Here is a 14,093-nt window from a genome sequence, read left to right as displayed (position 1 = left end):
CAACTTCAAGCTCTGCTCTGGTCAACAGGTTCGATGTCAGAGAATTATCAGAGTCAGGCCAAAAGTTTGGGACTTCCTTGCATGCGTAAGAACCCAGGATCCTAAATTTACTCTCCTTTTAAGAAACGGCAATATTTCCCCAGAAAATCCATCATTCTAAGGGGCCACGTCTGACAAAAATAAAACTACAAAACCCTTTACCTTAAATATTTCAGGAAGAGAACTTACAGAGATAACTGCTCTTCATACAGTATGATAGCATAGCAACTAGATGTGGCAAACAAAGCTCATTTTTCATCTTCTGATTGGGTGAAAACTGACTTTGAGTAAGTATTAAAAATGCTGTCCATGGTTAAATAAATCAGCAGATCTCTCAGGGATGCATACTAGGTTGCTAAGTGAAGTAGGGTTAATGTTGCAGTCTTTTAATCCTCCCTAAAAATGGAGAATGGTCCAGAGAGCTGGGAAGTGGCAACCGCGGTCATCTATTTCTATGGACATTCCAGGTTCAACCATGTTTGTGAGGAAGCTTTCCAAAGCAAAGAGAGAAAATATTAAAATATATTAAGCTTGCATAAATAGAGGAGAGTATTTATTAATTATATCATTAACTAACTTGACTGAAATTTTGAACTGGTGACAGAGAAAGCTGATAAAAGGAATGCAGTAGACGTTTGTCTGCTGATTTTAAGATTAATTCCATATAAAAGATTAGTTTATAAAACTGTGGTTCATGGAATTGAAGGTCAGATGGATAGGTGGAAGGCAGAGAGCGGAGGCTGCCGTATGGTGGTCTCATGTGTCAGTGCTGGGTCCACTATTGATCTAAGATGCATAGTCATTATCTGGACATGAGTGCGGCAGCTGCCCATTTCTTCAAGGAGTTTATTACTATCCTTACAGTTTATCAGATTTCCATATTTGCAAATGACAGAGAGCTCGGAAGCGTAATGAACAGAAAGACAGTAATAACTTCTGAAATGTGAGGTGGTATACTTTTTATGCAAGAGGAGTCACAATTCAGACTAAATGGTACAGTTCTAACTTTTACTACAATTTTCCAAGAAAGAGGTTAGTTTGGTGAAGCTGAGTTTAAGGTAGACAGGAAATCTGATAGATATACATAATTTCATAATTGCTTCAGGCAAGGTAGCAATTTCTCCCATAAGCAGATGGCTCCAGGACTAAGGCACGAAGAAACTGCAGAAGATATGGGGTGGGGAGGTTCTGCACAGACTGAAATCAGTTTAAGATCCAGAATTCAGTCTGTAAAGATGGTCAAAACAGACTCAATCAGAACCTTCAAAAGGGAACTGGAAAGGCATTTGAGAGAGGATAATTCGGAGTTAGTGAGAAAGAGTTGAGGAATGATTTTGATCACATTGCTTGACTACAAGTTGGCATGGATTCAATGGGCTGAATAGCCTCCTTGTGTGCAGAAAACTTTTCTACAGTCTGCACAGAATTGCATTCTTCAAATAAACTGCATTCTTCCAATGTCCTTTTGCCTACGGAAACACTCGTTTATTTTACCAAGATTACACTCCCTCAGCAAGGTCCCCATAAGCGAAAAGGAAGGAAGCATTATTTTTCATGGATTTTTAAAAAAATTACTCCTAAATTAAATATTCCATAGCTCCTACTGGCATGTCTACCCCCAATCATCCTAACTTGTTGCAAAAAACTAGATTTTACTAATCCCAAGAATTTGATGTAGAAAAGCTTGAGAAAGAGTTGGCAAGCTTAAAGCAAATTACATAGCAACATAAGGGGGGGCAAGAAAGGAAATGCGCAGTTGTGGAGACTCAGCTTGGAATTTAATTCCCTAATTGTTGATGCTAAAGTCTGCATAGGAATTTAAATAAAACTCTTTTCCTATTAGGGTTACTTGCCAATAGAAAGTTAAGTCTTGATGAGTTGTGTGTTACTTCAGCCAGTTTAGAAAAATCCTTCTGTAAACATCTACTATGACAACATCTCACTAACTTCAAAATGAAAAAAAAATCTACAAAATATTATAGCCACTCTGCCCCATAAATTAAAAAAGCATCAAGCTAAACCATGGCTAATATCTCTTTGCAGAAAAATAATTTAAACTCCTTAAATTTCGAGTTAAATGGACAAGATGTTGTTATCAGCAGCAGTTTGATTTGACTTTCATACCAGATTTTCCCTTTTAGTGAAAATGATTATGATTCAATGCTTTATTGAAAAGTGCTTTCAAAGTTAGTAAATCTTTTACATAATGAAAGTATGATTAGGTAGACCTTTAAATTTTATCTTCATGAATTTCATCTCCTGCATTAACTGTTTGGAAATTATGAGTACTGCCAATTAAAGAGTGTGGTTCATTTGTGTTTTGCTATTTCACACCAGAAAACGTCACTATCATTCCTATGGTAAAACAGAAATTGCAACAGATTTACCAGCAAGGGCAGTACAGAACACAGAGCAACATGCCAGAAGTCCCATATCTTGGTAGATATTGCATGCTCCCAGTCAGCTGTTTGATTCCTTACAATGTGAGAAACAACAGAGGGGAAAACGCAGGCTCCCTTTCACAGTTTGCCGGTATTAAAATGGAGAGACTGGCATCAACATTTTCCATCATAGATTTTTACAGAAAATTTGTACAGAAAGTTACCCATTTCAATGAATCTGATGGTAATGTATAATTGCTGTGAGCCTTGCACTATAAATCTCAAGATTTGTGTTTCTATAAACATTTTACCTAAGAGAAAATATTAGCACTATTTTCCAAAATATCTATATTTTTGCTGTCTAATAAAAAATGTAAAACTGCTAAGAATACACAAAAAACAGAATGCTTGACTTTAACCTGCTACCGACCAGTGCACACTGCTGTCGACAGCAGCAGCAGCATTACACTGTCGCACACGCACTTTTTGTCAACTTGTATATCTACAGAATGCTTTTTTTAAGTCTGTTAATAAATGTTATTAATATTATTTTAAGTGCTGTATGTGATATATGTACTGTGTTTTCAATCTTGTTCCCAGAGGAACGTTTTGCAGCATATACCCATGAAAAGCTAAATGTATTGTGTTTGAACCTTGTTCCTGGAGGAACATTGTCTTGTTTGGTGATATACATGTATACAGTTGCCTGATAATAAACTTGAACCTAGAGTTTAAATTGCATCTCTAACATCTGAACCCACTACAACCAACAGCAGAATGGGTGACCAGATTCAATTCCTGGGTATCACCGCCTCAGAAAATCTATCCTGCATTTGCAAAGATGGCAGACCAGTGGCTATATTTCATTAGGAGTCTGAGGAGATTTCATATATCACCAAAGATTCTAGTAAATTTCTACAGATGTCCCATGGAGAGCATTCTAACTGGTTGCATCACTGTCTGGTATGGAAAGGCTACTGCACAGGATCAGGAAAAAGCTGCAGAGGGTTGTAAACTCAGCCAGCTTCATCAAGGGCACTTGCCTTCCCACTATCGAGGTCATTCTCAAAATGCATTGCCTCAGGAAGGTGCCAACCATCATTAAGGATCCACACTGCCCAGGACTTGCTCTCTTCCCACTGCTACCATAGGGAAGGTACAGGACCTTGAAGACACACACTCAATGTTTTAGGAACAGCTTCTTCCCCTCCGCCATCAGATTTCTGAACAGACAATGAACCCATGAGCACTACCTCACTATTTTTGCTCTCTTTTTGTACTAAGATTTATGTAAGATTTCTTATAATTTATAATATACGTTGTGTCTTGCTCTGTACTGCAGGTGTAAAGCAATAAATTTCACGGCATATGTCAGTGAGAATAAATCTGATTCTGATTCCTATTTGGTCTCAAGTCCATCTAGTCATTTCACTGGCCAAACTTGCTTCAGAAACCTACCTTCATAAATGAAATATCCTCTGTCCTGTCCCACATTTTTTGCACGGAGTTCAGTAATTTTTTAGCCTCTTCCAGTCGCTCATTTAGCTGATGTACTTGCGATGCATTCTCGTCACAGAATTTTGTCCGTGTTTTATCGATCAGTTCCAACGTTTTCCCCAGATCTTCTTCTAGAATCTGACGCATTTTCTCATATTGCAAACGCACTTCCTCTTTCAACTGATGGACTTTCTCCTAAGGAAAACAAATAGTCAATGGCAAAAGTTATTTAAATTATGGATTAAATACAATTCACAGTGATGTACCTGGATGCCTGGGCAGATGGCAATTATTAAGGTGATATTCAAACGAAATTTCAAAACCTCGAACAAATCCAGCCCCATAGTTCACCAATCACACCCAACCTCAAACAGAATGGCTGGTTGAGTAGAGTCGCAACAACCACCTTGCACTCAACATCAGTAAGACCAGGAAAGGGAAGTGGGAGAACACACACTGGTCCTCATTTATAGATCAGCAGTGGGAAGAGTAAGCAATTTCAGGTTCCTGGGTGTTAACATCTTCCAACATCTAACCTGGGCCCCGCATACTGATGCAATTATGAAGAAGGCACGCCAGCAGCTATATCATTAAGAGCTTGAGGAGATTAGGTATTTACCAAAGGCTCCAGCGAATTCCTACAGCTGTATTGTGCAGAGAATTCTGACTGGTTACGTCACTGTTGGGCATGGAGCTGCCAATGCACAGAGCTGTACAGGCTTGTAAACTCAGCCAGCACTTGCCTTCCCACCATCAAAAACGTCTTCAATAGGTGATGTCTCAAGATGACGGCATCCATTATTGAGGCCTTCACTATCCAGGACAGGCCTCTTCTCATTACTACCATCAGCGAGGAGGTGCAGGAGCCTGAGGATGCACACTCAATGCTTCTTCCCCTCCGCCATCAGATTTCTGAACAGACCTTGAACCCGTGAGCACTCTCTCACTATTTGCTCTCTTTTTGTACTCCCCAATTATTTAACTACTAGTGATTTTTAATGTATTGCACTGTACTGCTGTTGCAAAACAGCAAATTTCATGACATATGTCAGTGATAATAAACCTGTTACTGAGCCATTTATGCTTAACTGTGAATGCAAACATCCTAGAAGTTTTATAAAGCTTGCTGTGTGCAAACATAACTTCACACCTGTTGCAGCACAAGGGGATTTTTTTTAAAATTGAAAATGGAAATGACATACCCCAGCCTTTTGTTTTCAACAAGCCTCAAATAACAAAAGCAAATACACAACTGAAATGATTATGCAGCAGTTAGAACCTTCTTGTATCACCATGGGCCAATATTTTGTGCAACAATAAGGCATTGAACAATCCTGATTGTAGAGAATTAGCACCCTCAAGCAGCATAAACACTGGGACGTGCACTCTGGGGGTCGCCTACCTTCTGCTGACTTATCCATTGTTCACTGAAATACTTTGAACCAACTGGTCTATGTCAGATGGCTTCACAAGTCAAATCAGATTTTGGCATTTTAATTTAAATGCATATACATTGCACAAAAGTCGAATCACAGCAGTGCTCATCATTTCTACATATTTGGAAGAAAAAAATTACCTTTTGCCATTAAACATGTTAAAGTGATTTTGGAGTTTAGCACATTTAGCACATGAAGTGTTTCGAGAGGCTCGTCATGAGGCACGTCAAGACCCGGCTGCCCCCCTCACTGGACCCCCTGCAGTTCATGTACTGTCCCAACTGTTCAACAGACGACACCATCACCACCACCCTCCATCTGGCCCTCATCCACCTGGACAATAAAGACACATATGTTTGAAAGTTGTTCATAGACTTCAGTTCAGCATTCAACACAATCATTCCTCAGCACCTGATTGGAAAGCTGAGCCTACTGGGCCTGAACACCTCCCTCTGCAACTGGATCCTAGACTTCCTGACTGGGAGACCTCAGTCAGTCCAGATCGGGAGCAGCATCTCCAACACCATCACACTGAGCATGGGGGCTCCCCAGGGCTGTGTGCACAGTCCATTGCTGTTCACTCCGCTGACCCACGACTGTGCTGCAACACACAGCTCGAACCATATCATCAAGTTCGCCGATGACACGACCATGGTGGGTCTCATCAGCAAGAACAACAAGTCAGCATACAGATGGGAGGTGCAGCGGCTAATGAACTGATGCAGAGCCAACAACCTGTCTCTGAATGTGAACAAAAAAAAAGAGATGGTTGTTGACTTCAGGAAAGCACGTAGCAACCACTCCCCACTGAACCTTGACGGCTCCTCCGCTGCGATTGTTAAGAGCACCAAATTTCTTGGTGTTCACCTGGCAGAGAATCTCACCTGGTCCCTCAACACCAGCTCCATAGCAAAGAAAGCCCAGCAGCATCTCTACTTTCTGCGAAGGCTGAGGAAAGTCCATCTCCCACCCTCCATCCTCACCACGTTCTATACAGGATGTATCGAGAGCATCCTGAGCAGCTGCATCACTGCCTGGTTTGGAAATTGCACCATCTCGGATCGCAAGACCCTGCAGTGGATAGTGAGGTCAGGTGAGAAGATCATCGGGGTCCCTCTTCCCGCTATTACAGACATTTACACCACATGCTGCACCCACAAAGCAAACAGCATTATGAAGGACCCCTTGCACCCCTCATACAAACTCTTCTCCCTCCTGCCATCTGGCAAAAGGTAGCGAAGCATTTGGGCTCTCACGACCAGACTGTGCAACAGTTTCTTCCCCCAAGCCATCAGACTCCTCAATACCCAGAGCCTGGACTGACATCTACATCATTTATTATTATATTGAAATTTGTCCTCTACTGTGCCTATTGTCTTGTTTATTAATTATTGTACTGCCCTGCACTGTTTTGTGCACTTTATGTAGTCCTATGCAGGTCTGTAGTCTGGTGCAGTTTTTATGTTGTTTTATGTAGTCTGGTGTAGCCTTGTGCTGTCTCACATAGTCTAATGTAGTTTTGTGTTGTTTCATGTAGCACCAGGGTCCTGGAGGAACGTTGCTTCATTTTTACTGTGTACTGTACCAGCAGCTTATGGTTGAAATGACAATAACCTTGAGTTGACTTGATTTAGCAAACAACTTTGGCCACCAGTCTTCAGACCTGACTATGGATAGTGGATTTGATTTTAATGCAGCTCTGAACAATAGGATCATAGACCAGGTAACAGGCACGTAGCAGATTGTCTGCATGTGCATGAGTCCAATCAGCATTCCATTGCATGGATGCATTAGTGATTTATGCTAGCTTTAGGAATGATGCTGGGAGGGAAGATTGTAAATATGGATTTGTTTGACTTGTCCTGAATCTTCTTTGATCTTTAGCACATAAAGTGTGTGTAGTGCTGGGCACAGCCAGACCTTCCACCAAAAGTGTCTCAATATCATGCCTGCTGTATCTTGTTTTGTTGAATAAAGAGGCTGTTTCACAGCTACCAGTACTTTTCTCCTGTGACTTCATTCATGCAACAACAAACCATATCTCTGAAATGTTAATAGAGCTCTGACCTACAGGACAGCAAGGATTATGGGAAAGGAAATAGATGATCCAAGGACCCCATAAATGGTGCTGGAATAGATAGGATGAAGCCAAAAGGAGACCATGAGTTTCAAAGCTGAACACATTCAAAGCCAACACAAACAGGAAGTTCTAAATAAGATGAAATTAAAAAAAAACTAGATTCACAGAACACTATTACACAGAAACAGGCCCTTTGGCCCATCTAATCCATGCCAAACTATTAATCTGCCTAGTCCCATCAACCCGTATCTGGATTACAGCCCTCCAAACCCCTCCCATCTATGTACTTATTCAAACTTCTCTTAAGTATTTCAATTGAACCTACACTCACCACTTTCACTGGCAGCTCGTTCCAAACTTACACCACCCACTCAGGTTCCCCTTAAATATTTCACCTTGCACCCTTAACCTATGACTTCCAGTTCTAGTCTCATCCAACCTCAGTGGAAAACGCTTGCGGACCTATCTATACCCCTCATAATTTTGCATACCTCTATCAAATCTCCCTTCATTCTCCTATGCTCCAGGGAATAATTTTCTATCCTACTCAACCTTTCCCTCTAACCCAGGTCCTCAAGTTCCAGCAACATCCTTGTAAATGTTCTTAGTACTCTTTCAATTGTATTGATATCTTTCCTGTAGATAGGTGTACGCACAGTTTTAATCACTAAAAACAAGAGAATCGTTCAAGTGCACAGGAAGTACAGATAAGAAACACAGACTCAATACCAATGTCAGAGGTACGAGTTAACACCATGAAGAAGGTTAAGAGTGTAGATAGCTGTTCAATCAGAAAGGAAGTACCAGAGAGGTGATAATAGAAGGTCCAAAAGCAGACTGGGCAAGCACAGGAAAGTTAAGTGGTTAGGAAGAGCAAGTAATTGCTTTCTCCCATAACTTTTGGAAGGTCACTTTCCTGTTTAAGAAATGAATGCCTAAAAAATGTGCAGAAACTACAATATAGTCAAACATCAGCATGAATGTCTCAAATGAAAATATTCTCCTCAGTAACATTGAACTCTCTGAAGTAATTACAGAGGGAATAGATAAGGACAACACCATAATTATCTAGATTTACAAAGGGCACTTAATATTTCCAGCGATCGATAAAGGCAGTTAAACCATGTGAAGTTCAAACACATGAGGAATGATAATTTGGATGTTGCAGTTCATAAGTGGATTGCCAGAAACATCAAGCATTCACAATTTATGTTAACAATTTACATTTAAGAATAAAAAATCCAAATTTGAATATCAACCAAATTTGAAAGCTGGTGGAATATGGAAATTATGTTTCTTTGAGGAACTTGAATTTAATGCAGACTGACAATATATTTACATGTTAGACATACATTTTTACAAAAGAATTGCAGTAGTGTTAACTATAACTTTTTATAATAATAGTTCATCTATTATTTGTAAAGTACCGGTAAGAATCCAATGAATAAACTCACTAAAACATAGTGACGTTGGTTAATATAGTCAGAGAGCACTACAGCACAGACTTTGGCCCATCCAGTCTATGCCAACATACTATCCTGCCTAGTTTCATCGACTTGCACCTGGATCATAGCCCATCCATCCATACACCTATCCAAATCTATCTTAAATGTTGAAATTGAACCCACACTCATCACTTATGCTGGCAGCTCATTCTACACTCTCACCACCCTCTGAGTGAAAAAGAACCCCCTCATGCTCCCCTTAAACTTTTCACCTTTCACACTTAACCCCTGACCTCTAGTTGTAGTCCCACCCAACCTCAGTGGAATAAGTCTGTTTGTACTTACCCTATCTACACCCCTCATGATTTTGTAGACTATTAGAACTCCCAATCTTTTACGCTCCAAGGAATAAAGCCCTCACATATTCAATCTTTCCTCTAGTACTGGCAACAACCTTGTAAATTTTCTCTGTATTCTTTCAGGTTTATTTACCTGTTTCCTGTAGGTCGGTGACGAAAACTGCACACAATACTCCAAGTTTGGCTTCGCCAATGTCTTATATTACTTCAACATAACATCCAATCTCCTTTACCCAATACTTTGATTTATGAAGGCCAATGTGTCAAAAGCTTTCTTTACGACCCTAATTACCTATGACACCACTTTCAAAGAATTAGTTACCTGTATTCCCAGATCCCTTTGTTCTACAACACTCCTCAGTGCCCTACCATTCCCTGTGTAGGACCTACCCTGGATGGTCCTACCAAAGTACAACACCTCACATTTTTCTGCATTAACTACCATCTGCCATTTTTCCGGCTGGTCCAGGTACTGCTGTAAGCTCTGATAGTCTTCTTTGCAGTCCATTAATCCTCAGTCTTGGTTTCATCCATAAATTTGTTGATTCAGTTAACCGCATTATCATCCAGATCGTTAATATAGATGACAAACAATAATGTACCAAGTCCTGTAGCACTCCAGTAGTCAAAGGCCTCCAGTCAGAGAGGCAACCCTCCACTACCACTCTCTGGCTTCTCCCACAAAGCCAAAGTCAAATCCAATTTACTACCTCATCCTGAGAGTCAAGCCACTCAATGTTCTTGACCAACTTCCCACCTGGGACCTTGTCAAATGCAATACAGTATAAGAACATTAATAAGCTGGATCAAATATTACAATCTGTTTCTAGAGGGGCAGAATTGTAAGATATGCTAAACTGGTTGGACCAGAAATGAATCACAGTAGTTTGAAATGCTACCCTGTAAAGTGATTAGAAGCTTCAGGGATGATGCAGAAATATTTATAAGGATAATACTGGAAATGCATGGTTACATTTATCAGAGGGAAAAGGATGGGCATCCCTTCTCTTGAAGAGATGGTTTCTGCATTGCATGTGAGGTCCTTAGCAACATGAAAGGACACAAAAGATTAGAAATTGATTTTCAGTTGTGTGCACTAAATATACACAATAGTAACTTAAGCAGATTTACAGTTGCAAGAAAAAGTTGACGTACTCTTTGTAGTTACCTGATTTGCTGCATTAATTACTCTTAAAATGCAGTCTGATCTTCATCCAAGTCACAATAATAGACAAACAATCTGCCTAAACAACTAACACACAAACAATTGTACTTCTTCTCGTCAATACTGAGTACACCGTTTAAACAATCACAGTCCAGGTTCAAAATGTACGTGAACCTCTGGAGTAATGCCTCTACAAAAGCTATCTGGAGTCAGGTGTTCCGATCAGTGAGATGAGATTGGAGGTGTGGGGTGCCCTGCCTTGTCAAAAAGATACACAAAGTCAGGTTATTGATAGAGCCTGCTCTTCTCAAGAAAGATCTGCTTATGTGCACCATGCCTCGATCAAAACAACTTTCTGAGGACTTTAGAAGAATTGTAGAGATGCATCAAGCTGGAAAAGGCTAAAAAAAGCATTTCTAAAGACCTGAGTGTTCATCAGTGGACGGTAAGAGAAACTGTCTACAAGTGGAGGAAGTAGTACTGTTGCTATTCTCCATAGGAGAGGGCGCCCTGCAAAGATCGCACCAAGAGTACAATGTGCAATGCTAAAGGAGGTGAAAATGGCCCCAAGGAGAACAGCAGAAGACCTGCAGGGAAATCTCTAGAACATACTAGTCTTTGTTCATGTGTCCACTATAAGAAAATCACTGAACAAGAATGGAGTTCATGGAAGGACACCACGGAGGAAACCACTGCTTGCCAAAAAAAAAAAGCCATTGCTGCATAATCTCAAGTTTGCAAAAGACCACCTGGATATTCCACAACACTTCTGGGACAATGTTATGTGGACTGACGAGACAAAAGTTGAACTTTTTGGCAGAAATGCATATTGTTGTGTTTGGAGGGAAAAGGGCACTGCACACCAACCAAAACCTCATCCCAACTGTGAAGCATGGTGGAAGGAGCATCATGGTTTGGGGCTGCTTTGTGGCCTCAGGGCCTGGACAGCTTGCAATCATCGAGAGAACAGTGAATTCAAAATTGTATCAAGACATTTTATAGGAGAACATCAGGGTAGCAGTCTATCACCTGAAGCTTAATGGAAGTTGGATGATGCAACAGGACAATGACCCGAAACACAAGAGTAAATCAACAACAGAATGGTTTAAAAAGAAGAAAACTTGTGTTTTGTAATGGTCAAGTCAGAGTCCAGACCTTAACCCAATCAACATGCTGCGGCATGACCTGAAGACGGCTGTTCATGCAAGGTATCCCAGAAATATTGATGAACTGAAAGTTTTGTAAGGAGAAATGGTCTAAAATTCCTCTTTGACGTTGTGCAAGTCTGATTAGCAGCTACAGGAAATGTTTGGTGGAGGTTATTGCTGCTAAAAGGGGTTCTACCAGTTATTAAATACAAGGGTTCACATACTTTTTTCAGCCTGGACTGTGAACAATTAAACAATGTGTTCAATAAAGACGTGAAAAGTACAATTGTGTGTTATTAGTTTAGGCAGATTGTGTTTGTCTATTGTTGTGACTTAGATGAAGATCAGACTACATTTTATGTGTAATTAATGCAGAAAACCAAGTAATTGCAAAGGGTTCACAGTCTTTTTCTTGCAACTATGCCTCAGCTTTTGAGGTTAACAGAGCAGAACTTCGGTCATACAAATAATTCCTACTCCAGAGTGTTTATAGAAGCAATGAATACAAGTTGGTGAAGAGTCAAGCAGATGTTGGTGAAAATGTACAAGTTACCTCAATGGGAGTGAAGGGGAGAATAATGAAAAGGTCACTAGTCTCATGAAGAAGAAAGAAACGCCAGCAGCTTAATACCACAGCAATGGTGTACCAATGGTTAGCACGGCGTTATTACTGTTCAGTTTTATTTTGGCCCCGTTCATAAGGAGTTTGCACCATGAACAGCGGGAGTTTCCTCCGGGTGCTCCAGTTTCCTCTCATCTCCAAAGATGTACCGCTTAGTAGGTTAATTAGTCATTGTAAGCTGTCCTGTGATGAGGCTTGTGTTAAATAGGTGGGTTGATGGACGGTGTGGTTGCTGGGCCAGAAGGGCCTGTTCCACAGTGTGCCTCTAAATATATAAATAAAATGGATTCTGTTGACAGTGTTAAGGGAAGATGAGAAGAGGTTCAAGTGGACAGATCATCAACGTTTGTGTAATTCTCTCTTCTACACTCCCCCAGGTAAGTTATGGAAAATTTAATAAAGATTATCAGTGCAGATTTAATTTTGAGCAAATGGCATTCTTGTCTTCATTCTTTTGAAGCTCCTATAGGGATTGAAAGTAAGATTCTACTTGAACTCCTTTAGCATTCTCTGTATCCTCAGATATGTCCCAAACCACTTCACAACATTTAATTATTTTAATAGGAATTGCTTTATCTTCACTTGTGAAAGTAAATGCCACAGTCAATTTCCAAGGTACCATGAAGAGCTTTAGTTATATCGGCCTTAGTGATATTTTAAGAAAGGGGAAGTTGGAAGGGTAATGGGGCACCTTCGTGAATTACAGTATTAGATGGTATTTTAATGTTCATGAACTGACTTAAGTCACATCCAAAAGAGGCAGTCTGATGACAGTGATTTCTTTTAACTGCAAATATGTCAGTGTTGAAAGTAGAGGCACAACAGTGTCTCTACTTAAACGTCTGCGTAGATTTGGAAACACTGACAAACTTCTAAAGGTGCACAGTGAAGAGTAACCTGGCTGGTTGCATCATGTCCTAGCATGGAAATACCGATGACTAGGAACAGAAAAGTTCACAAAAATTGGTGGACGCAGCCCAGTCCTTCACAAGCAAAGCCCTCCCCCCATTTCTGTGCACATTCACATGGAAATAAAAAAGCCATAAAAAAGCCCCCACCATCCAGGCTATGCCCTCTTCTCAATACTACCATCGGGCAGGTGGGTCCCACACCACCAGGTTCAAGATCAGTTACTACACTACAACCACCAAGCTCCTGAAAAAGTGTGTGTAACTTTACTCCCATCAACTCTGAACTAATTCCTCAATCAATGGACTCATTTTCAAGGACTCTACAACTCAGGTTCTCAGCATCATTTAATTATTTGTTTTTATTTGTCTAACGCACATTAATCTTTATCTGTAGTTTTCCAGAAATTCTATTAGTATTTCTTTATTTTCCCGTAAATGCCTGTAAGGAAATTAATCCCAGGGTTGTATATGGCGCCATAAATGTACTTTGATAATAAATTTATTTTGACTTTGAAATTGCAGTTTCAACTTAAACATTTGGCGCGTGAACCAAATTGAAGACTCAGCTAGACCAGAACCAGCTTTTGAATTAAGTGCTAATTAGAAACACTAGAAATGCAAAAGAAAATCGAGAATTGTTGGAGCAGGGAAGTCAGGAGATCCAGAGGAGAATTTTAGAACTGGAGATTTACTATAGTTGGATATTTAACTAATAATGGGAGAATGACTAATTTGTCTGCTTAATGGCACTATTCAGCAACGTAACCAGGGCACTGATCCAATGTAAGCAGGAAGTCCAAAGTCTCAGCTGACCACAGTAAACCAACTCCATTTAACATTCATGCATTATTGCAACAAGCCGAGAAGATTCAAGTGTTGAATTTCCCTTACCTCAATCACACTTTTATCAGTTTTCAGTTTGTATATTTGTTCTTCGATATCCTGTTCCCGTTCTGACAGTCTCTCCTGTTGTTTCATCAGCATTTGCTTTAAAAAAAAAGTAAGAAATT

The 14,093-nt window shown here is 40.1% G+C and overlaps 1 protein-coding gene across 1 annotated transcript in view; it reads right to left on the bottom strand.

The window, feature by feature from the left end:
• LOC132379329 (E3 ubiquitin-protein ligase TRIM8-like) overlaps positions 1-14,093 on the bottom strand; it is a 109,026-nt gene that overhangs the window by 13,009 nt on the left and 81,924 nt on the right. Inside the window, exons 2-3 of the mRNA XM_059947045.1 lie at positions 13,975-14,070; positions 3,879-4,112 (exon numbers count right to left, since the gene is read on the bottom strand). Coding sequence (XP_059803028.1) covers positions 3,879-4,112; positions 13,975-14,070 — 330 coding nt within the window. The remainder of the gene's footprint in view (positions 1-3,878; positions 4,113-13,974; positions 14,071-14,093) is intronic.

The sequence above is a fragment of the Hypanus sabinus genome, chromosome 22 (genome assembly GCF_030144855.1).
Source record: "Hypanus sabinus isolate sHypSab1 chromosome 22, sHypSab1.hap1, whole genome shotgun sequence".
Taxonomy (NCBI): Eukaryota; Metazoa; Chordata; class Chondrichthyes; order Myliobatiformes; family Dasyatidae; genus Hypanus; species Hypanus sabinus.
Note: the sequence above shows the minus strand (reverse complement) of the source record. Positions and strands in the feature narration are given on the sequence as shown.